At 42.0% G+C, this 25,576-nt stretch overlaps 1 protein-coding gene across 1 annotated transcript in view; it reads left to right on the top strand.

The window, feature by feature from the left end:
* Positions 1-25,576, top strand: part of COL22A1 (collagen type XXII alpha 1 chain) — a 209,309-nt gene that overhangs the window by 134,467 nt on the left and 49,266 nt on the right. Inside the window, exons 24-35 of the mRNA XM_069780112.1 lie at positions 7,826-7,879; positions 8,245-8,298; positions 9,303-9,356; positions 10,836-10,889; positions 11,298-11,333; positions 14,623-14,685; positions 15,884-15,937; positions 16,995-17,036; positions 18,879-18,911; positions 22,208-22,261; positions 22,791-22,844; positions 23,995-24,048. Of these exons, the coding sequence (XP_069636213.1) occupies positions 7,826-7,879; positions 8,245-8,298; positions 9,303-9,356; positions 10,836-10,889; positions 11,298-11,333; positions 14,623-14,685; positions 15,884-15,937; positions 16,995-17,036; positions 18,879-18,911; positions 22,208-22,261; positions 22,791-22,844; positions 23,995-24,048 (606 nt within the window). The remainder of the gene's footprint in view (positions 1-7,825; positions 7,880-8,244; positions 8,299-9,302; positions 9,357-10,835; positions 10,890-11,297; positions 11,334-14,622; positions 14,686-15,883; positions 15,938-16,994; positions 17,037-18,878; positions 18,912-22,207; positions 22,262-22,790; positions 22,845-23,994; positions 24,049-25,576) is intronic.

Below are 25,576 nucleotides of genomic sequence, written 5' to 3'. Positions count from 1 at the left end.
ACATTTTACAATGAGCTGTTCACATGTCTATGGTGGATGTCAAAGAGGCAATCCAAATACTTGTGACTCCGTGCAGGTGAGGGCCCCTGTGTCCAGCTGGGAACCTTGCCCTGCAAAACACCACTTGATACTGGTTTACATATTTTTAAGACTTTTTCCTTTGGTATGGTATCTGGTTTGCAACTGTTTCATCAGCAGTCTTTGAGAGGAATGAAGACAGTTATTTCTAATGGATTTAAAAGATTTTGTCCCCCCAAGCCTTCTGAATCATTGGGAGAGGATTTTCCTTGCTTTTGGGGGAAGATTTTTCTCCATGCATTATTTCTGAGATATCTGACACTATCCATCCAAACAATGTCACAGTTGCTCAGCTCAAGTTCCTCACAACTTAAAAAATATATATATGCGTGTATTAGCAATTCTGTTAATGTATCTGAGAAAATTGCTGACATAGCATTAAGTAATTGTCCTTTCCGCACAGGCTAAATAAAGTTAGCAAATTTTATGTTAATTAAAACTACATATAATGCTAGCCCCATCGAGGGATACTTAATTTGAGGCTTCCTCCAAGCTAACTCTAAGAATGGAAAAATATTGTTCCTGTTCTTGCAATGGCACTCTGTTCTGGACGTATTACTGCAGATTTCCATATTTCTGTTTGGAGAAAGTGCTTACATTCAGTTTGTGACAAAACTACTTTTCAGTTTAACAGCACTTTTTGTGACATTAGCTTTTTTTAAGCACTTTATCAGCCTCTTTTTTCTTAACCAGTCTATGCCCCAAAAATACCCAAGAAGAAAAGCAGTTTCCTTATGCTGTAGTTACATGGATGTTCTTTCCAGTTATGTGTCGAAGTCTGTGTCACCTGTTCCTGTGCTATCTCCATGACATTGAGGGCCAACTGATTTGAGTTGGCCATATATAAACTAGATTAGGACACTAAAATAACCTCCCTTTCCTCTGCTGTTTTAAATTTAAATATACTTTTGTTTTCTGACCTGATTCCCCCATTGATAGCTGTATGGGCAAAAGGAAGGAGTGGATATAGGAGCTGTAGAATGCACATTGTTGCTGAAAGACATCAAAAAGACCATCTGAAGTTACTGTTGAGCTTTGTCAGGAAGAACAGTTGCTGTCATGCTCAGTCCGACTGAGAAGCCACAGAAGGATCAAGCAGCTGTGCAAGGGAACTCAGGGCTACTCTGGAGCAGGATCAGCAGATCCAGTGATGAACCGCAGTTGAGATGATGTTAGTCCAACTCTCAAGGACCATTGACTTGGAGTGGTCACATATGAGGGTTTACTGAAGTGTCAAATCCTGAAGCAGCAGCTAGGAGGCAACTTCTCAGCTAGCCTGGGGATGTTTTGTGACAATAGCATAGCCCTACTTTTGCCTCTCTCCTTGCACACACTAACTCAAACTACATTTTAATCCCAAAAGATTTTTAAATGTTTTTTTTCCTTCTAAGTCAGCTGTGGTGGTGAACCAGTCCTTGTGCTTATTTGCTCCACATTGTCCAGTCAGCACCCCCAAAACTGAGCATTTATTTTCCAGTGACCTTTAGAAATGGTGCATCTTGCAACATCATTAAGCCATGGAGTAGACACTCTGGGTCTTATTTCCCCTCTGGATATGAATTATTTTCCTGCAGCAAGGACACAGACGTCTGAACTCATAATGTGTTTTTGTTGTTATTATTTATTTGTACTATTTTAGTTTCCAGGAACCTTAATCATGGACCAAACTTCTATTGCAGTAGGCTGTTCAAATGCAGACTGAAAAATGAGCATTTCTGTAAAGCACTTTCCGTTGAAATAGATGAATGGGTGCCAAGCACGGGAAACAACGAGGCTGTGCATTTCTGCATGGTCGCCCGAGATCTCGGTATATCTTGTCTATCCCATCATCTGTTGATAGGAGGAGTTCAGAGAAGGGGCTGAAAGCGGTTGATGAGGTACCTTTGCAAATGCTTTTCTAGGCATGAGGGGTATCCTGAGGAGGAAGGAGATCTGCAGTTAGGCAGTGTACGCTAAGTGAGCTGTGAAGGCTGTGTTCGCAGGCTCAGCAGGGAGGGGAGCTGATGCCCCAGTGCTAACTGAAGGCTCAGACACTCTGACCTGTATCACTGAATTACCAGGGCTGGGATTCAGCTCTAAATGTGAGTACTTGTTGGGTTAAGGATGGGGATGCAGGTGTCTGAGCTACTGTTGATGAAGAACCAGTTAATATCATCAGTGGAGCCTGAAGCTCTCCTAAAGCAGGTACCTACAGATGGTCCAATGAGCCACTCTCTAGATTCCCTGGGCTAAGCAGGTACATGCTGTTCACCTGTAAGACAGCAAAACAAGTCAAAACTCTTTGAGATTTAAACAAAAATGCCATACATCACACTTGCAATATCTCTGGGCTGTTACTGAGGCTTGCCTTATGCTAGATAACCTGGTGGTATAACTAAGACCTATGAGGAGGACCAGTACAAGCTGTACCTTTTATGGTTATGGCTGGCAGTGATTTAATTAGCATAGACTTGTCCGTAGGGTATAAGCTCAAGCCCAGCTTTTCTTAAGTAATTCGGGAAATAAATTATATCCTCTGAAATGCATGGTGTCCTTAACGTCCTTTTTATAATGCAAGTTAATACTGCAAAATGTAAGAAAAGGATACAGGCCCCAGCTGCAAACCTCAGATTGAATTCAAACTATGCTAGTGCTGCTTGAAATTGGAAGATATTGCTCAGAGCTATCTTTAATAAGATCTGTACCTTTAACAAAAATAAAGCAAGAAAAGTCTTAACCTGTGCAGATCACTAATAGTACTGAAACAAAAGACCATAAGGGAGGTTTTTTGTTGTTTTTCTCATTTGCTGCACTGACTCAGTAAACCAACTCAAAGCGAACACATAGGGAAATAAATCTTCCCCTGTAGACAAAAGAGATCATGTCCATATCTTACACTAAGTGATGAAATTAAAAAAACCTGCCTTTCACTGGAAGCAAGAAATTCTCCTGGAGAGACTTTATTCAGTACTTTTACAGAGCTGGAAAGACAGGTCAGAGAATTTTTGTTGAAAAACACTTTATTTTTAAAAATAATGTTGGTATTCCAATTACAATGCCACCTGGTGAAATAATTGGAGACCTAATCCGCTTATGAATTACGGCACTATCACTGAAGCTAACTGTAGTGCGTGCATCATAGGTAAATGCTCCGATCTGTTGGCTCTTTAGGCTTTTGGTTTTCAGTGTCATCAGCAACAGCCTTTTTCTATATCCTCTTATCTTTGTCTTGGTTTGCAAGGCAGGATTTAAACAAAGAGAGCAATATGGTGCTCTAATGCAGCATTACTGAAAAGAATTCACAGTAATTGTGCTGGTGGATACTGTAGTGCCTGGGGTGAGAAATGAAGAGCAGATTTGAGGAGCTGATCCCAGAACCCACTCAGATGCAGCAAGGGAGAAATGGGGACTTGGAATAGCAAGGGTCATAGTAAGACACATGGACTGCTCCACAAAACTATCTGCAACAGCCTCATTTCTGATGGGAGAGAGGTAGAAATAAAGGGGAGACAGCGCAAAGCCAACAAGAAGGGTCTGTGGGGACTTTCTGAGAGGTGAAATTGCAAGGAGTAATTGGTGTTGAAGTGGAGACAAGCACAGACACTGGAGGGGAAAAGGCTGTCAGCACCGTAGTTAAGCATTTTGCTATCCTTGTGGCAGCAGACAGGATGCTCTTGCATGTCCCAAAGGTTCTTCTTGTTTGTAAAGCTGGCACACTGCCTAAAAAGTCCAGACCACAGTCTGTTTTGACATGAGTTAAGGGCTTATCTAAGCCTTTCTCATAGTGTAAGAGAATCCAGTCATCAGAATGGAATAATATACAGAAAATATGTCTGTGCAAGCTTTGCCTCCAGAGACATGTATCTGGAAAAGCCATCAGACTTCATTTTCCATCATGGAATGGCATTTGTTCACCTCCCTCTAAAACAGCCATCCTTTCTTTCATGGAAAAGAGATTTAGGCCAAGCCTACTGATGTAGTCACAGAGAAAGGTTTGATTTTTTTTCCTTTTTAGAGCTTCCTTAGGGAGTGCAGAACCTAAATCTTAATAGCTCTCCCTTTCCCAGCCTGTCTTTCAGCAAGGTACACACTGGAAAAGGAGAGCATCCTTTAGTGGATCCTGGAGGACAGGCACAGCTGTTCCTCCAATATGGAGAGTGTCAGATTTCTTTCCTGAGAACTGTCCCTGAATTACATTGTCTAAGGAATGGAGCTGGATGAAATAGAAGTCTGTAAAAATCCACCCCCTCCAATGTTTTTAAAGATGTCCCACCCCATCACACACACACACACACTCCCCCCCCCCCTTTGGATTTTAATGAACATTTGAAATCTTTTTGTTTCAAAACAACAGTTTGAAAATACTTCCATTTAAACATTTTGATAAAAGATCCATGTTTTGCATTTGTTTTCCAAACTGAGTTTGTGTAGTCCTGTTTTAGAATAGTTTTCATATATCAGTTTTTGCTTCAGCATGTAGGAAGCACTCATCAGAGTCTTTACCAGCCATAAAAAAACCACTCCATGATTATTTTCTTCTAGATCAGAGTTTTAAAGGGGCAACACTGAGGACTAGATTTGGGACAGGGACTCTTGTCTGTGTAATTAATCAAATGATCTCTGCAAAAGGTGATGATTTAAATCAGGTACTTTAATCTGCACTCAGTTAAAAAAGGGCAGCAAAGAAAACAGATGGCATGAGATTTTGGGGTTAAGCATTACAAGCTGTCCTGCTGCTGCTGTTTTATGGGGGGTTTTTAATCACAAATAAATGCTGTCAGTTTGGTCCTTTCTAAATACTTAGAAAGAATAGTCCTTGCTCTGAAGTATACTCAGAAGTCAGGAGAAGGGCTACAATAACAGAAGTTTGTATGCAAGTGAAACTGATTTGCTCTGGACAGTAGCAAAAGGGAGGGCGCTATAAAGGCCATGTATGATGTATTTCTGCAACTTTCATGTGATCGTGCCATTTTATTTCTCTGTGTCCTAGTCACTTGCTGTATCCCAAGCTGCAGAATGCAAGAAATCCAGTAGGACAGTAGGTGTACTGGTGTATGCAGCCAGCTGGAGCAGGCTGTCAGCATCCTGTGCATCTCCCAGGGATACTGGTGGTCATTACATAAAATTGTTCTTTCTATGTCCATCTCAGAGAGGCTTTTATCAGAACAGCTTTCCATTAGTGAGTGTAACATTTGTTGGTGCAACATGTGGTGAAGCTATCGAAGTAAACCAGTCTTGGGCATGATGTCCCGGATGATTGCTCTCATGGAGAGCAATGAAATGGAATTATTAGTGGCGATTTAGGGTGAGGATCAGTGTGCTTCCATTTCAAGACTTATGTCTGAACAAGGTTATTGTGGTCCAGAATACAGAAAGTTTAAGAGCATAATTAGAAATTGTCTTGGATAGTGATAATATCAGGAGTTACTAGGAGAAATAGTTGGGATGAGGAGGATGTAGCACCTCGTGTTTCAGGGATTACGCTGGTCGCGGACAGATGCTTGAGTGAGACTTTGCTTTTAGGTCAGATTACCCCCTCTCTGTACTGTGTGAGGTAACTTGCATCATACTTGGGGATGCTTGGGCTGAGGCTGGGTCCTGGCTGGGGTTTTTCACCTCTTGATAGAAGCTCCCTGTTGTAGGGCCATGGAGAATATGTGTTTCATGGTGGGAGGTGGCTCAGTTATTGGCAGAGAGAGAGAGAGAACAAAATTAGGCTGTTAGGGAGGAACCAATGGAATTGGCAAGGAAAGTCTGCAAAAGTAAATTTTGCACTTTCTTTCCTGAACTTCTGCATAGTCCACTCTGGCGCCAAATCAGTTTTTTGTTGTTTTTTTCTAAAGGTACTTTTGCCTTCTTTCCCCATACTGCACCCACTCTTCATGGAAGCCCCTTCTTGGAGCCCATATCTTCTGCAGGGCCTCTCAGCGATACCATCCTTGTAGAGGCAGAGTAGAGCCAAGCAGAATTGCCAGGTCCCTGCTGTCTGAGGTCTACTTGTGTCTACAGTGTGGCATTACCTCTTGTGCTGGGCTAATTTAGCCTGTTGATTCTTTTCTTTGAATGGCAAAAACTTTTTTAAGTGGTCGATGGTCTCAACCAGGTGTCTCCTGATAGGAGTAGAGCTCCTTAACTGCAGGACCATCCTACAGTAGCAGCTGAACCAATGTCCCCAGAAGCCAATGCGGGCCTCCCCAGGAATTATGTCAGCAGCATCAGTGCATCCCAAGGCACATCTTTCTGGGGATTTTTTGGTTATGCTCACATCTGAGGTACTCTGCAAATGATAGTGTTGTTGGTGGGATGATTCCACGTCTGCTCTGAGTTGCAGAGAAAGCAGATCATGGGAGGCAAGTGCATCTGCAGGTCCCTTTGCCCCATCTGTTGGTGAGAGGCTGTCTTCTCTTCTGACTGAATTTTACAAGCGTATTCTAAAAAGACCGCTTATCTACTACCTTCTTTGTCAAACCATGCCACAAATAACTCCTTGTCCTCACTTTTTTACACCATTTTCTTCTCTTCAGCTACATTTTTCCTTAAATGTGAAATGCTAATATTGATCCGTGACTTGTAATACCTTAATCACAAAAGCCGTGCTTTGTGATAATGAATGGTGACAGGGAAAATGCTGACTGGCCATTTTCTATCTTGTATCTGTTGCTCAGTTTCAATTCTTTATGTAGGGTTTGGATGGCAGGCAGGGGTTGTTTGTTGTTTTTTCATGTACAGACACACCAGAACTCCCCCTATGCTGAAAACTGAAAATGAATGAAATCATGATGTTAGAAAAGCAGAAGGAGACAGCCAGGGTAAAATTGCAGCTCAGTCATATATCCATTTCTCACATCCATCCTCATGTTGTTTGCTTAGGTCCTGATCCAAAAAAATATATGAACACGTGGGTCATTCTGAGCACAGGAGAAATCCTATCTTGTCTACAGTGGAAGCTGAAAGTAATGAATACCTCTGCATCTCAGGCAACCTGTTAAGATCTGTCGAGTATGGAAACAAATTTCTCAGCTAGGAAGCCAAATTTAACAATTTGCTCAACACACAAAAATAAATGCCTCTGAAAATCGGGTGGCTATTGAAAGAATATTTTTTCCTTAAGAGAAACAGCTGTTGCAGGGAGATGAGTAAGAAAGACTGTTAGGACATTTCCAGCTGAATGTGTGCATTGAAGTATGGGGTTTTGAGGACCTTTTGCTATCAACAGGGTTAATGTAGGGCACTAAAATGGTGGTGCATTTGTTTTAAAACACTTGATTCACTACATTGTTTCTCCATACTCTTGGATTTGTATTTTTACCCCCCCCCCCAAAAAAAAAGCACAAACCACAAGCCTATTCCATTCATTAGTTACTTCAGAGATCTTTTTGCAGAGGTAAATTGTTCACTTTGAAACAACATTAATCAAGATTAAATTAGGCTGGATGCTACAAGGAATCCCCCTGGACAAGCTTTGTGTTATACATTACCATTGATGGCCTTCAACTCCTCCGTCTCTTGCACTGGAGTGGAGGATGGAGCTCACCTTGTAGCAATAGTAATTACTGGCTTAAGCAGGAGATCCCGTTCTGCTCGTAAGCATGGTTCCCTTGGAGCTCAGTTTGGCATCTTGCTTTTTTTTTTTTTGGTAGAAGTTAGTGAAATAAAGCTCAGTGCTTTTGCCCGTTTTGATTAGGGCCCCGACTCCACAGAGAAGGACATAAGGCTTTCAGCCACTGTCAAAGAGTTTGATAAACTGGTTTTGCTTCATCTCTTGCAGGGACCTCCAGGGCCCCCAGGCATTGCTGGATCCCCTGGACCACCTGGAGCGCCAGTAAGAAAACAAGCTTGGGTTTTTTTTGCTTTATATCAAGGAGAAGAAAAAACAGCTGGGGAGAATTTTAGGTCATGGGTTTCAGTGGGAACTGAGTCAGGGCCTCTGGCAATGTGTGTTTTCTCTTATATTTTCTCACTGAAAAGCCACAGTTGGTCCTAGAGGACAGCTTCTCTGTGCTGAGTGTTGGAACCACGTCGGTGCTACCTGGGGATAAGTCAATGTCTACAGGACTCCCCACGGCAGAGACCTGACTGCTGTGGAAGGGAAAATTGCATTTAAATTGAAAGCAGCAACCTCCAGTGAGGTTGCTGCAAAGGACAGAAATACTGTTTCATTTTTTTTCTTCTGATTTCATTTTCCAGGGCCTGCCAGGAGAGATTGGAGTTTCTGGTAAAATCGGACCACCGGGACCAGCTGTAAGTGTTGAGGAACTGCTTCTTTTGCTTTCATGCTCTCCATGACTTCCAATACTTTAATTCTCAAGTCTCTGCCTCCTTTCCTGCATTTTGTCTGCATGCAAGGTTTCAATGTGGGCTCCAGCGCTGTTTCCTTTAATGCAGACGTTAGCCTCTAATACCTTTTCTGAACAAGAATTTTACTGGACACAGCTCCACTGTTCCTACACACTGGGGCCATGATGAGTTTTTTGTGTGATACCTTTCAAAAGTCATTCTGCATTTGGCAAGATACTGTTCTTCCAGACCTGGAGTTTCCTGAATTAGGCCAAAGAACTGAAATTAAAATCTCAGATTTAGCAGAGCATAGCAATTTCTGTTGGCTGTTAAGTCAAGAAAGGTGAATTATGAAATACTTAGTATTAAGAAGTGCCACCTACAGCCTGCAGTATTTGGGGATTGACTGACACTCGAAAAGGGGACAAAACTTTTTCTTACCATTTTAAATGCATTACAGGAAGTAATTTTAATTCTTACCTTGCTGAACAATTCTGTCACTATGTGTTGTATAATTTAATTTTAGGATTCTATGTATTGTATAAGAAATTACCAATATTTAAAAGGAGAAATAGACTTTTAGAAATCTTTATAGCTAAAGATAATAGAAACTTAGAGAGAATGATAAGTAAAAGTGTAATTTTTAAAGTTATTTAAGAATCCACAGCACATAAAAGCTCTATACTGTTGTTTCTCTGTAACAACACTGACATCCAGTGGTCGTTCACCAAAACTGGGATACTGAAAAAAGGGCTGAGCATATCTATGTGCATCTATGTGCATTATGACAACTTTTGTATATTTTGAGTCACAGTAGGGAAAGAGTCAAAACAAAATGCATGAGGTGGTTCTTCTTTTCTTAAACTTAGGTCAGTGGCAAGAGGGACGAGCTGAGCACGCTTATCCTGAGCTTGCTGTTAAAGATTTAAAGAGCAGGTGCTTACAGCTTACGATTTTCTCTTGTTTAGGGGTTGCCTGGCAAAGATGGATTAAATGGGCTTCCTGGGCTTTCCGGTCAAAAGGTAGGTGATGCCACATACACTGGTATAAAGCTACTTACCTGGGCAGCTTATCTGGGTGAGGTAGCAAGTGTAAGCGGGAAGGGGAGCAGATCTCCAGACTCAAACACACCTCACTAATCCCACATCACTGAGCCACCATTGAAGCTCCAGGGCCAAGTCAGATGGTGTGATTTCACTGTACTGAGTCACTCTGAAGATGGAGCTGGTTGTAAATACAGCAGGGATGAGAGATCCTCTTCCAGTCTTCAACTACTGCATCCTATTTGGCAAACACAGCAGAGCATTGCCAACAGAGAAGCTTCTAATGTCACTCAAGAAAGCCAGTGACACTGGCAAGTCAAGGCATGTGTCCAAGGCACAAAGAAGAAGAACAAAGAAGTGCAGCAGGCTCCAAAGACATTCCTTTCTTTCCTCCCTGAAGGGCTAGAAAGAAGAGATGCCATCCCCCTTAAGGCTTCCGTAGTTCTGTGTGGCAGAAAGATGGTTCTTCATTATTTTCTTCTTCTTATGCCCATTTGAAATCTTCTACAAATGACAGATTGGGAAGAGTTGTCTCCTCTGCTGTCTCTGCAGTGGGAGAAGGAAGACAGGAAATATAGAAGTAGAAGACACTCTGGTTGACTTGCCATCACTATGTAAATAAGTGTCAAAGGAATGTGCCATATTTTGACTATGAAGACCAAGCTAGGCTTTGGGGATGATGACACTATATTAGAATAAGGACAACAGCTCTTAACCATCTACTTGGTTTGCACTGGCAGCAGTCTTCTTGCCTCTGATACTTGAGCACTATGACCCATACTTATTCCAATAACACACTACATTTCTACTTGCCTCTCTCAAATGAGTGCACTGAATGCTTCAGCCCAGGTCTAGCAGAGTCCCCAGCTCCCATTGACAGATGAATAAAGGTGAGAAATTTGGAGCCTATAACAAATTTCTGAGGTTAAATAAACTACAGATTTTATCCACAGAACTGTGTAGTACCTACTGCACTTCCTAGCTATGTAGCACAATTCAGCTCTTAATCCACTGCAGTCTCTGCTCTCCATGCTGACGCCACCTGCACTGAAAGATCAGTTTCAAAGTATTTACCTAAAAGGCCCAGTGGCCAAGGTGCCAATCCCACAATTATTTATTTTTCTTAACAGAAACAATGTAGACTTTCTAACCACGTATAGTTTGAAGAAACTGAATGGAGGTTTTGTTTTTCAGGTAGTTCACTGTGTACATCTTTAATGTGACAGTGGTTGACTTCGTGTTATTCCAGAAATATTCCAGTAGGGTGATCAGTGCTGGAGATATGATTGCAAACATCACTAGAATGGAAGAACATTCCAGGAAACATATTCTCACATGGCTCCATTTACATCCTCAGGCTGATACCGAACATCTAAGTCAAAATATTCCTCGCTGTTGCCTGCAAACATGCTGCACTACCAGAGGAATTTGTATATTAACTTCTTGTGTTCTCTGCAGGGAGACCAAGGGGAAAAGGGTGAGGAAGGCTTTCCTGGAAAAGCTGGCCCTAAGGTAAGGGATTTTATTTCATAGTTTGCTGTAGCCATTGAGTCAATCAAGGTGAGTTTGGAAGTTCTTATACTGAAGTCAGGAGAGTAAGGTTCTTCTAAAATTGGAGGCATAAGAGGATTAGCTGATGCGTCTCATTGCCTTACAGAGTTCATGGTGTTCCAAAATACCAAACCCTGTTTGACGCTCCTCTCTCCAGTCTACATGTGTAGGGAGATCTGACCTGGCCCTTGCATTGGCTCCCTGTGGTCTGAGTTCCCAAGCCATTGAGAAGGCAATTTCAGTGCCTTGTGGGAAGTAGGTAGAACAACAAGGGCCAGGACAATGGGGGACACACTTTACTAATGAGAAAGTGTTCTTACAAAAGGGTCAGGCCCTTGCAATGTTAATGTTTTGCCTTCGTTTTTCCAGGGTGAACCAGGGAGCCGTGGCCAACCTGGTGAGCAGGTGAGCAGGAAAAATAGTCTTAGCAGCAAGGCCTACCTGTCGGAGTAACATAATGTGACCGCATGCATTAACAAAGCCATTTGCCAATAACAAGATCTATGCATGTAGTTTGCATCTGCAATTGAAGACGCAACAGATGAGTGGATGAGGCTCATGGTTGGACAGAGTAATGCAAAAATTCCAGAACAAAAATATGCTAAATCCAACTTTTAATTGTATCCTGGAAAATTCAGTCATCTTGTTCTTGGTGGATAGGGAAGAAAAGGAAGGCAGCGTGGCTTAAAAGTGCTTGTTTTCCTTCACACCTCACATTAAACCAGGGTGCTGATTCTAGATGATGAGGAACTTATTTGTAACTATGTGATGCAAGGGGTGATGCTGTCATTTCCATGTTGTAAATGCTTGCTAGGAAATAACCCCAGATGACTGTTAGCATTTACATAGTTATCTTAGTCTTTTTGTATTGGGATTTGGGTTTCAGCAGACAACTGCTGAACTGAGTGAAAAACCAGGGAAATGTCCTGGGATTTCCTAAAGCACACAGCTGTCTAGACCCCAGTCAGGGCCACTAACCATAGATGTTAACATTGTCATCTGCATGCCAACTTTTCAACTGTAGTATGAAAATCTCTAGAAAGAGAAATCTGTGTAAGACAGTCTTGTATCTTTGGCATACATCTTAGGATTTTGGGTTACAGAGTATATGCCAGCAATGGAAGAGTCTCAGAGCCTCAATCTTCTCTTACTCTTGCCAGTCTTAGTCCAGTCTTCTGTTATGAAGATGAAATAGGAGAATGGTCATGACCTTTGCTTCCATGTTGTCTTGTGCACTAAAGCAGAACATGCACTACAAGCTGGACTTAGAGGGAGGAAGGGAAGAAGCTGTCCATGAGAAGTCTCATATAGCGGCTTTCCATAAGCTGTGGCACTCTCTCCATGATGATTAAGTTTTAGGAATTGCTGACCATTTTTCCTATTTGTCAGGTGTCGTGGTCGGACCCTCTGTTACTATCTACCCCTTGAAGGAATAAGGTTCCATGTCCGAGGTACAAAGTGAGGTTTATTGGGATAAGGCACTTATTAAGTGGATAACAATTACACCCCCCTGCAAGTGGGGACTATTGTGCTTCTATTCCAAAATTCCTTGTAATCTACCTAATAGGTATCACTCAATTCCCATGAAAGTATCCTTACCTGGCATCCCAAGTAAGGGGAGATCACCACAGTGCGGGCCAGCCGTTCCTCAGGAGTGCTCTCATCGGGCTCTCAAGGAGCCATTTTTATACTTTTCCTCAGTGGTTCCTGTGGTCACCACCCAGCAGTGTCATTTTGTTGCTGCTGGGCAAACAGACTGCTGGACTTGCAGTTGCTGGGCAAACTGGGGACTCGCTGTTTCTGGGCAAACTTGGGCCCAGTGCAAGGAAAGGTCAGACCCCTGACTAAAGCACTGCCACTTGGCCTGGATCGTCTCCCCACACAGGGCTGTTTTGAATTCTAATACCACCTTCCAAAACGCTTGCCTGTCTCTCCACACCGTGGTGTTTTCCACACATTTCATAAGTGTTCTCTTTTCTGCCACCTCAGTCGTAAATTAAAATATTGAATGGTGCAGAGCATTAGAGGACTTCACTTCATACATCCTCTGAATTTGTCAGGAAACAGCTAATAACAGGTGTGTGAATGTAGTTTCTTCAATCAGTTGTACACCGTCCTCCAGACACCCTTCTTCTATGCTCTATTTCTGTAGTTTGCTAATGAGAACGTCATGTTGGCCTGTGTCAGATGTCTTACTAGTGTCAAGAGGCATCACATAAATACTTCCTCCTTGTCTGCTTAGTTATCCTGTCAAGGGAAGGAACTGGATGCGTTTGACATGATTAGTTTTTAACAAATCCATACTGGCTGTTTCGTATTACATTTCTGTCCTTGAGCTCATACAAATTCATTGACGTTTTGCTTCAGTATATTTCCAGGGGCCTAAGTTACACCACATGTTTTTATTTTTCCTCTGAATTCTCCTTTTTTCTCCCTTTAACGTTAGGCCCTCTGTCCTCATGATCTCTGGGATCTCACCATCAGCCAGGTTCCTGCAGTAGCTCTCACAAAGCACCACTCCCTCTGTCACCAAATGTCATTGTCTTCAGAATTCTCCAAACATCACCCTGATGTTCCTAGTCATACTCGGTCACCACAGCGTCTTGTTCTTCACCTGATTTCTTCTGCAGACTCCCTGCACCTATATCGTGACAATGTTTTGACTATTCCTGTACTTCAGAGATAGTATCTTTAAAGCGGAGTTCACCTTTTCTTCATTCGGTATTCGTACAGCACTTAGCACATTTGGGTCCTGTCCATGACCGAGTTCTTTTGTGATACTGCACTACAAATGCAGATAGGAGAATAATTATAAATAGGAAACAATGTAGTTATTTTCAGATGACAAACTGGGTCAGCCTGGAGCTAAATTTGAGAATAGTTGATATATTTAGAACAAATCACATGACACAGAGATCATAATTACTCTGATAGCAGGTATTATAAAGCAGAAGCTCAAAGGTAAGGTTCAAAAAGAAAGAAATCCAAATGTGCAATAGTGCATCCAGAAAATTCTGGATCAGGCAACATCTGTACCGTTCAGATTAATACAGTGCAGTTTTGCATTTCCAGACTACACTAGATCATTAAAAATGAAAATAAAAGTTAGATTTAAATTTTTAAGCTGCTTTTATTTGCTTGCTTGGTCCTGCTACAGAGCAGCATGAAGAAAACAGTCCTAAATTCCATGGTGTCGGTTAACATGGAACAGCAAAAAATGAGAGGTCTTAGCTGCTGTTTTAAGTAATGGTTTTCCAAGAATAAGAAATTATTTGATAATCAAACTAATCCCATTCTCTCTCAGCAAACTACATCTATAATCAATCCCATCAAAAAAACTGGGGCAGGCTCTGCCTACAGCATAGACCATACATATCATGGTGTCACTAGGTATCAAGAAGAAAACACTTGCAGTCATTATGAGTTCTGAACAATTCACAGCCTAGTATCAGACATGCAAAGAGATAGCTAAATGAAGGTTTCATCCTTCCCAGCCTGAGGGCACTGTGGTTAGATTCACCTACCCTGAGGAGCAGACTTGATGCGTTTTTAACTGACATGAGTGAGAGAAGACTTTGGCCCACCATTCTGCCTTTTCATTCTTAATTATATTTGAGAGTAACGGGGTTTATTAATAGAAACCATGCTTGATGCCTCTTCCTAGATTTCACACTCTTCTTTGTCTTGTTTTCAGGGTGAAGCAGGTCTTCCTGGTCCTCAGGGTTTACCTGGACTGAGGGGAGAAAAAGGAGACCGGGTGAGTGACTTTGAGCCACAGCTTGATTTTTTGGGCCATTTTGTACCAGGAGGACTTATCTCAAGTGTCCCTAAATGATGTTCTCTCTTGGTGTGATTGCTGTGGTGAGCAGCTGATTGGCATCCAGCAAGGTCACCAAGTACCCCTTCCAAAAAGGTACTTTACTGCCTAGTGACTGTTCCTAATTGCAGCAGAGGTGCTAATGAACAGTGTCTATCCTAAATGCAGAAGGTTATGACTTGTGAGGCAGTAGAAGAGGTACGGTGGTCTTTAGGCCTTACTTTCAGAAATACCTGCCTGATTTAAGAACGTTAAAAAAAAAATTAATAACAACAAAAAATCATAAATCCCCCTTGTCACTGAGCCCTGGAGAAGGCTCTAGATGGTTGGATCATTTTCTGATGGCCTGACTTCCATCCCAGTCCTGGTGTCTACTGCTTCACCTGGCTAGCTCCAGACCTCCAGAGGCATTTACATACCGGTAAATAGTTGGATCAGGGGCCTGACAGTAAATTTAGCCGTGTAAATGAGACCTGTACTCCTGATAACTGGCTGCATGCTTGAATGTGAGCAAGAGAGATCTAAAATCAGCTGAGGTCTTAACTGTTCAGTTTGCTATATTATATGTATTGTAGAGCATAGGATATAGAATATATTCTCTCTCTCTATAAAATCACAGAAATGTAGGTCAGATAGCTCCTATTTGAATGCAGGATAAATATATTTTGTGTATGCACTTTGAGAGGTATTCACATCATCCTTGTTAAGAACTTCCCATTCAGATGACCAGGCTACCTGGGCAAAATAGAGAGGTAGTCACCAGTGAATGGATGATTCAGAAATCTTTAACATAAACAAAACTGGTAGTATGAGTGTCTGCTTTGAGTCTTAATTCCTGTTCTGGTGCCTCTCTTGTCCAACTAGAAAAAAATCTGTTTTTTATAACTGCATCAAGCAGTAGGATCTTCTACATGCAAGTTGATTTAGGATTTCCTTTCCATGAACTTAATTGCTATTCGTTGGCTTTTGAAAATAGTGTGGATTTTATGAAGCCATCTCCAAAGTGTTACGTTTTTAATTGCTTGCACTACATCCTGGAGGACAGGTAAGATCAACTGAAAGTGTAAAATATTCTAGTGGGACTGATGCAATCAAATCAAAACATGCATATTTCCTGCTTTCTTTTCCCTGTTTTTAGGGAGAAAAAGGAAAAGATGGCCTCCCAGGATTGAAAGGCGAAAGAGGAGAAAAGGTGAGTCATGAAATGAGCATGCTTCTCGTTAGACAAGAGAGGAAAAGAGGCAAGGGCACAGAGACAAGTAATAGAGGAGAATATCTGAAGAAACATTAGAAATCTATTAGCTGAGCCTTACTGAGAAGCAGCAGAGAAAGCTGTATGTGGGACAGAGACAACCATTTCTTGAGTAATGCAAGGAAAGGAAGCAGCTGATGAAATCTAAGGACAGTTTCTTTAATTCAAGGAAACTTCTTTGGTTTAAAATTGTCTGATAGAAATAAGCCTGGAATTAAATTCTAAAGAACTTTTCTGTGCCTGCCTGTGATGTGCTAGAACAATAATTTAAGGAATGGCCTGGGCTTCTGCCATCACAATACTCTTAATTTTAGTGAAAATGAGAGAACTAGACAAAGGTGATGTCCACCAAAATTTACATTCAACCAGTGTGAACATGAAGGTGAAAATGAAGCACTGACCTTGCAGATGCCTATGGTTGTATAGTGAAAAATTTGCTCTCATTATAGTGGCAATAGCCATCAGGAAGTGGGTACCATTTTGTTGTTCTTCCTAGGATACATCAGCCCTCAGCTTACCAGTGACTTTCACCATTTATGGAGGGTGAGAACTGGATTTAGAAACTTGTATTTTTGAAAAAAATTTTTTTTTTCCATCCACAAAAGAAGTTCAGCTAAAACATGTTTTTCAATCAAGAATTTTGATCAACTTTAACTTAAAATGCAGATTAAACTCTATATCACTCCTGCAATGGGTGGGGTAACATTAGAAATTCATTGACCTGTGAAGTCAGATCAATGATAAAGTCATAAAGTAATAAAGACAGTGAAGTGAGAATCCTGTATGCAACAAAGCAAGGACAACAGAAATTCTGGCCAGAGCAATGGGGTAAATTTGACCCGTCAGAGAAGTGCTATGGGTTTTTCAGTGTCACTGAGCTGACAGGTTGTCATTGGGTTACATCTCATCTGGTAATGTTGCATCTTCTAGCTGATCGTGTTGAGTTTTATTGGGGCATCTTTTTATATCCTTAGTTATATTTTTCTCCTCTCTCTAGGGTGACACGGGTTCTCCAGGACCACCAGGCTTACCTGGAACAGTAAGTAAGATTGTGTTCTGTGCTGTAACAATATTTAAGGCATCGTCACATTTCCTCCACACAAATTCCTCAGAAACAAAGCTTTTAAAGAGCCCTACTTCTCTGCAGAGACTGTAGGACCCATTTACTCTGAGAGTATCTCCCTTTGCGTCAGAGAAGCAATATCAAGTTGTATTTGGTCTTTTTATTTTTGGGAGAGGTTGTGCCCTCCTCTGCCTCTTTGCAAACAACATTTTTGTATGCCCATGTCTTAGCACTTAAATTGAATTTATGATTTGTTTAGCAGCTGTGGAAGCTGACTGAAGAAGGTCATGGCTGAAAACAGGGAGTGTGTTCACACAGATTTTCCAGGGTGAGCTAGATTTTTCCCATTGGGATCTCAGGGTAAGACTGGCTCACCCTCAACAGATCGCAGTGAACAACAGCTTGTCTTCTTGGGGAACAATTCACCTTTTTCCAAGAAGAGCAGAGGGTTCCACTTCTCATTGACATGAACTTATGGGGTGGAGAAGTCAGCTTCAGCAATGCTGCAGCCTCCCAGAGCCTCCATTGCATACAGTGCTGTGCTGTGCTGTAACCCCAGAAAGACCTTCATATCCCAGAGCTCATTCTGGGTTCAGCACTGGATCCAACACATAAACCAGTCATACTTGATTGCATGTACCCTTTCTGCTAACAGAAAAAAAATCAAGAAAACATCAATTTATTGTTTTAAAAATGAGCCTGCAAAATTACTTTTGGGAGCATGAGCGTAATTACAATGAAGTTCACTACAGGCAATTAAATGAGCATCCACTGAATGTAAATACATAAACCTCACAGTTTCTTCCAGCAAAATCTGAGTAAGCAGCTTGGAGTAAGCACTAGGAACAGGCTTGTCATTGCAACAGGAGGGCTGATCCCAGTCACAGATCCTCCAAAAAATGGCAGATAACCACTTTTCAGCTTTGCTCAGCACCATTGGTTATAGCTGCCACAGTCACACCATGGAGAGAATTTGAATCGAGGTACAGACTTTCATGCAGCAACAGAGGAGGTGTTATAATTTATTCCCTGCCATTATTCGGGCCTCTTTAGTCTGTGCCAAAGGGTGCTTCATGGTATCATGTAGGAAGACTCCATGTCTATCACACAAGAATGATCCAGTCGCAACACCAAGGATAAATCTGTCTCAGTCAAGGTGGAAAAAGCAGCTTACAGAGTACAACATGGATAGATACAGAGAAGATACGCCCAACTGCTCAAGCTTCCCGTGTTTGCAGGGAGAAATTATTTCTATTTCAGCTGTAAAAGTAGGTGATGATTTCAACATACCCTCATTTCATCCAGGACTAAGTTTTTCTTCCTAATTTTATCAGTTTTGATAAAAGATACTGCTTCTCTCTGCAGAACTTGATCCTTTTTTTGTGGCTAGTCCTTTTGTGTAATCCCTAAGACAACCATGTTGAGGTGTGTATGTCTCATACATGGCACAAAGCAGACAGAGAACACACCATGGAGTTAGGAAATTTAATAATACTGAAGATGTCTCCAAGTGGAAAAGTGAGCTGGAGATTGCTAACAGTAAACTTGCTAACAACGTTAAAGATTGTTTGGTTTTTCATAGCAGTGGGACATACAGGATGTTTTTGAGTTTATGTTCATATTTCAAATATTCTAGGAAACGTCTGATATTTGTGGGCTTTTTTCCAAACAGCCAGATGTTACAATGAGTTGCTCATTTATAAAATTACTGATGGATATATGGAATGTGTAATCTGTAATGACAAGGAGAATACATAAATTACTACATTTAAAGGAAAATAGGCAATGCTTCTTTTAACAATCTGGTTTCTCTTCCAGACAGCCTTCTTTACCCCACACCCTAGGATTCCTGTAAGTAACATCTCTAATAAACACGGCCTCTGGCTTATTACCTCTGGTATCTGATAGACACACAGCACCTTTGTATTTTCCATGTTATTTAAATGCTTTCAGTAAAGAACTCAGCTTGAGTCTGGTTCTGGGCAACTTCACCATTGTAACCAGCCATGATGAGAAGCCCACAGCTATCCTGGTAACAGCAGCATCCAAACCAGCTGTGGCCAGGACACAGCTGTATGCTGTCCCAGCCTCTTAAAAGAAGAGTGCTTGCAGCACATAGTGGGAAATATCTGGCATTATACAGGATTACACCATTGGTATGTGATTAAGCTTGTTAAGGATCAGGAGGCTTTATGGCATGTATTAATGGTAGAGGTAGGCTGTAAGAGTGGTATGAGAAAGGAAAGTGCATATGCCAATTTCTTCAGAGGCTGAGGAAGGAAATAAGAATGTGAGGTAGTAGTGGAAATAGAGACAAGATTTATTTAATTCACTTTTCCCCTTGGCTCATAGTTTGCTAATATATACTAAGGAAATATGCAGAACCATGACGTCTTATGTGGTCTTTGTAGTGGTACAATCGCAGAAGGAGTTACCTCTTTTGCTTTGAGTGCATTACTCTTGTAAATGAGCTGCAAGATACTAAAGAATAAAAGGCTTGAAGTGTCTCAGCAAGTCAGGTCACTGGGATTTCTACATGTGCAAGATGAATGTGATGATACTGTCACCCAGGTCTGCACATAGTATTGCAAGCTTTGGGAGGAGAAGGAGAGGTAAGGATAGTTACCTTGATTTACAGATCTACAAATTAAGGTGTCAGAAGGTGGTGATCAGCCTTAGGAGAGTGTCATGGGTTATGTTACAGAGGCCGCAGGACCAGCAGGGTGCTGAAGGTTGTCACGCACTCACCAAAACAATATTTGCCATTGCTTTCCATTGAGTATGTGGTGTACAGTACCGGGGAGCAACTTACACAGGCAGAGACAGGAAACACAGCCTGGATAGAAGGCAGCAGCACCATTACTCTATTTATTTATTATTAGACAAAATCAATTTCATTTAAAACACACCTTAGTAACTGTCAGAAATAGAAAATCTCTGACAAAGCATGTCTGAGCTCCCATTTACCCACCATTGCAGCTCTGTTGTGCGTTTTGGGTGCAACCTGTGCTGTGAGCTCTGCAGAAACTTGCTGATGCAGCAGGGCAGTAGAGGGGGGGGGGTGTCAGTTTCTTCTATGGGGTGCAGGGAACTTTTCATGTTTATTTAGGCTAGTCAGTTAAAATCATTAAATATTTCTCGGAGATGGTGTGTGTGAGAACCACAGCAGTGATCAGGTATGATGGCTGGAAAGAGGCAAAAGTGGTAAACCAGGAGATGGCTCCTCACTTTGCCTTCTCTCTCCCACTGGAGCTTGGCACAGCTGAGCCCCCACTGCATTTGCTCTCCTTTAAGTGGCACAGAAATGACTAACGCATTAATTGAGACTACAGGAGGGCACTGCCGAGAGCAGGTCAAGGAAGCTGTAAGCACTGATCTGGCCCGGGTTGGTAGCAGGTGTTAGCTGTCACCGTATCATTTCTGTTCATTGAGCTGTAGGAAAGAAGTGGGTGGCAGTGGATTAAGTCCAGCTTAAGGGGAAGAGGTCTCCACAATGTGCAGTGTTAACAGTCTTGGCAGGTAGTCATGGGTTCAGCAAATTTGAAAGGACTCGCAGGCAGATTTGCTGGCAGGTTGGGCTAAGAAATGCCGCCTCTACCCATGTTTGTGGCTGTGCAAGGACATTAGGCTGGAATTTGGCCGATTTTGCATTACCATGCAAGTCGAGTATCAAGGAAAAAGTGGGAGAAAGGAGAATGTTAAAAAAAATTCTTCCCTTTACCTCTTGAGTTACTTCTTCCCTTTGCAATCTTGTTTTCCCTGACAATATGTGCCCTTTATTCCCACTCAGTAACACCATCCCTGCCTACAGATTCATTGCCGTTTGTCTGGGCTTTGTTGCTCTGCTCTCTCAAAAGGGTTTCAGAGCTTGAAATGTCATTATGCTAAACAACTTCCAGGCACAACCATACAGGTTTGTTGCATAGGTCCCTTTGCTTGAACTACTTTAGGTGGTCCCATTATCTTTCTGAAGGCCACTAGATGGCATCAGGGACTGCCTGATTAAAAATTGATCTAACGGGATGCTACTTGTAGAGTAAAATTCTTCCTGTTATTTATCACAGCTGATAATATTTATTCATAATGCATAATAAATACAGACATAAGTAATATTTATGCAGTTACATTTATTTTGTCTGTTAGAGAATCATTTGCAAATGGACTTTGAATTCCCAGGTGTTGCAGAAATGATTGGCAAATAGCTGATGTGAATAAAATTCAAGCTGATTTGTCTTGGGTTCTGCATTTTGACTGATCACTATTCCTTGCGTGTGTATGTAGCTTAAATCACTGATGTTCTCACTCTTCCTTGATTGCATAATTGAAACACTTTGTATGATAAATAATGAATAAGTAATGACTGCTGTTGCCTGAATACATATGTTCATATAAATATACAAATGTGAGTATTCATGTAGTGCCTGGTTTATTCCGGCTAGTTCCATAATTGTGTGCTGTTCCTTTTCAATTTAAAAAAAAGCAGAAATATGGACTTATTTATTATTGTTCTAGAGATCAGAACAAAGCTCATGAACTTCTGTCTGAAAGCATCTTCAATTTACTGTAAGGAGGAAGAACAGGAATAAATTAATCCAATTAGTGATAGTGGTGCATGAAATAATGTACTGACATTGCAGGAGGGAGCGGAAGTTGCATGAATGTATGGAGACGTTAACAGAACTAGAGAACAGGAAAAACTGCGTAGTGTACATCTCTGGAACTGCTCAAGATGAGACCTGGAACGCCTCTGTGTCATAGGTGGAATAGGATAATTTCCCCGGCTGTAGGATGACATTAGGTCTGTGGTCCTACAGAGAGGTAGTGCAGTGGCACTGGTGCTTTTGCTGTTGGTCATATCATCTGGCCTTTTAATACATTGGAGCTGAATTAATCAAATTTTAACTACTATTCTCTATGAGCGAAAACTGTTCTCTTTTTAAACAGTGCAAAAATTCTAGACAATGATTTCCAAGTCTTAGTGTGTGCTATCGGTTTTGACTTATTGACCTCAAAATCCTTTCAAGAACCTACTCTATATCAGAGATGGATAACTGATTGAAAGACCTCTCTTACCAAACAGGACTAGTGTGACTTCCAGCCATGGAAATAGCTTTTATTTCTCTCTTTGTCTTACTGTTTTATATCAGGGTGAACCTGGACCAAAAGGGGAAAAAGGAGATCAAGGAACAAGCGGAGAACCTGTAAGCACAGCCAAGTGTTTCTTCAGTTGGTTTTGAACTTTAGCAAGGAGAGGACATGAGAGCTGCCTGTTTTGGAGGGAGAGGGTGGGACATGTTCCTTCCATAGATGGGGTGCTTCTCATCAGAAATGGCCACAGTGGTGCTTGGCTTTGTACTGACTGTAGAAGAAGCAGAATGACTACATGAACTTAAGCACCTAATTTATAGCTCTGGGCCTTAGCAGCTGAAAAGAGGACTATGGGGTTTGCTAGACAGAGCTTGGCTGACAGTAAGGTTGTACAGTATTTATTAAGGGCCTTTGAAGTGATGTGGCCCAGCTAAATTGTGCATTTGACTACTCCGTTTGTATTCTGGACTGCGCTTGTTCTGGATGGAGCCTCCAGGAGAGACAGAGTCCTGTGCAGTCACAGGCTCTGTAAAACCCACCCGTTCTTCTCTCAGTGGGAGGAAGAAGAAACATCTCTCTCTGCTCAGGAGAAGAAAGGAGCAGTTTCCTACAGCTCCTTCACCTCTCCCTCTGTTTTTGCAGGGATTACCTGGGGTCCCAGGTGAACAAGGTGTCCCAGGACCTCCAGGAGTACAGGTGAGAGGGCCCAGCCTTGAAGAAAATCTTTGACGTGACCAGAGAGGGGTGCTTTCAAGGTCTATATCACTGTACATAATTCTTCCGCTATACACCAAAAGCCCATTTCTCCTTTCTCATTGTTGTAAGTTCAGGGACTTCTGTAGAGGTATTTACTTATGCTGGACATCAGGACAACATGAGGAAAATCAAAGCAGAAACATGGCATCTCTGTAGCATGATCAGTATTGTCTGAGAGACTCCTTCCAAATTCAGAATCTTTCAAGAGGGCATCTTGTATTGATGCTACTGAACCACAGGTCTCACAGATAAGTTACTGCAGTACATTTCCAAAACACTGCAGAGCATTCAGATTTAACCCAGCCCATTTGACCTTGAATATACTATGGCTCATGTGAAATGGTTTTATAGTCTCAAATTATCTTCTGAAAGTTTCTTGGCTCATGCATATTATTTGCAGTCATCACTGAGGTATATCTTCATGTCAGCATGGGAGGGTGTTCACTCTGCCATCATCTGTGCTGTGCCCAAGCCATATGTCAGCTATTACTTGGGCGTCAACAGCTTAGGTTAACAGCAGTCTTAGAATTATTAAAAAACCAGTAATACCATGCAACTTTTAACTAACATCTGGTAAATGGGGGACTGTTCAATGAGTAGACCCTGTCCTGCCAAAATCCTTAAGAAAGAACTACGTGCTGTGCAGGACTGGGACAAACTCTCTGGACTGTGATCTATTTTCACCATTTCTAAATGGTTGTTGTTTGTATTTGAGAACTGCAGGCAGAAATTCCTCTGTGCAGAGAGACCATCACAGCTGAGCTGGAAATGAAGTATCTGGTAGGCCTGAGGATAGGAAGGAGTTTCACCCAGATCAATGCCTGCAAGTTTCAGCATCCTGTGCTGAGAAACAGCCTCTGAGCTGATCAGTCATTAGTAATTCTTCTTATGTCCCAGGGTTTTAGTTTTGTATTTCATTTCCTCACTGCACAGAGAACTGGGAGCCATTTCCTCAGCCATTAAACTCCTCTGTGAATTGATTAACAAAACCCATTGCCTAGCACACATTCAGGCATCTTGAAGTCTTTTTGTCTGGCAGGCAGCCCCGTCCCATCTCTAATCAGCTGGTATCTCTCTTCCTTCCGCACAGGGTACAAAGGGGCAGAAAGGAGCCCGAGGAGAAGCTGGAGCCCCTGGAGAGTCTGTGAGTAACTGCTTCCCCTGCAGAATTTTTCCCTGACAGTAACACACCTGAAGGGACACTGAAGTCAATGCCTTACAGATTCTCAGTCCCAGGCTGCTTGGGCACAGGGCACATCCTAAGCTGCAGCTGGTAGAGTCGCTGCTTGTGGGCAAACAGGCACAGCTGCACCAAACAGATCAATGCCCCAGTCAGCCCAGCTCTAAATTGTGCATCTTTTGTTGGCCAAGTCCCTCCCTCTCTAACAAAATGGCCTGTTTTCTGGGTGAGGTGCCGACAGAGCTTGTTACTGCACTGCGATATCAACCAAGCCCAGGCAGCCAGCTGGTGCAGGGAGCTCACTTCTCATCAGCAGCCTGAATTAGTTTTTCATCACGGTTGGTTTTAGGCTTCTTAGTCATTTCTGCTTTCTTTAATACAGGCTCATCACCAGGGGAATCATCACATACCACTTTTTGAGGCATGTGTTGTAGGGAGTGCTGCTATTGTCTGGCTGTGTGCGAAAGAACAGCAAAGGATTCAAGTCCCATTTTATTATTGTGAGAGCGTGTAAGCCCTTTGCGGCTGAATAAAAGGCCACATACTTTCTTTGCAAGCAGAGGAGGAAGACTGAAGAACTAGTTGAAATAACGACTGAAAGAGAGGATGTTTGTGTCTGGGAAAAGGAGGGAATAGGAAATCCAAATTAAGCATCCTAGAGCACTGAAATTTCTTCTTCCACCTTTGTGTTCATGGTTTTCCTTCTTGGGCTTGTGCTTAGACATTGTCTCTAGCAGTGCTTTGACCCGAAACTTTGAACTGGCTGTCCCCAGCTCTCTTTCACTCTTGGTTGAAGGACTCCGTAATCTTTTTAGGGAGGGATGGGGAGGAAAAGGCAAAAACATCCCCCTTCCACCAAATCTATCCATTGGTTTTATTTCTTTGTATAACCTGGTGGCTCGGAGGATGTTAATGATATGGAAAGGCAGTTATATGCAGGTAGCTTTTTTTTGGCCATTGTTTCACAGACTGCCACTGCTCTAAATGTTTCTGTTGGCTCATAGATCAGTGACTGTAAATAACAGAAATGAGGAAACCTTTAACTCTCTTTTAGTGAGCCAAAGGCAACAGATAGACATTTACTCTGTGAAGAGCTGTGCTGTGGAAGATTTTCATCATCTCCCAGCTGTTTGCATTGTCCTTCTGCAAGATATTACTGCGCAGCTCTTGCAGTAGAAGGGGTTTCTCTGTGCTCCAAGTCAGAGAGATTATTTCAGTCTGTTGATGCAGACGTTTTTAGATTGTCTGGTTTAGCCCTACATGGATTAGGTATGCTAATATAAATCCTTTTCCTTGTAAAGCTGTGGTGACAGGTGAACCCTGGCCAGCGCAGGCTGACGAGCAATGACAGAGGTAGAAACTTCAACTTGATATGGTGAAGTATAGAGGAAAATGTCTAAATACAGCCTGGTAGCCCCAAACATACATCTCTGTGGGGACATAAACCCCCAAATATATGTTCTCTCATGTCCCCCATGCATTTCTGGGGATA

This window comes from Haliaeetus albicilla, chromosome 3 (genome assembly GCF_947461875.1).
Source record: "Haliaeetus albicilla chromosome 3, bHalAlb1.1, whole genome shotgun sequence".
In the NCBI taxonomy this organism is placed as follows: Eukaryota; Metazoa; Chordata; class Aves; order Accipitriformes; family Accipitridae; genus Haliaeetus; species Haliaeetus albicilla.
This window is presented reverse-complemented; position numbering and strand designations above follow the sequence as displayed.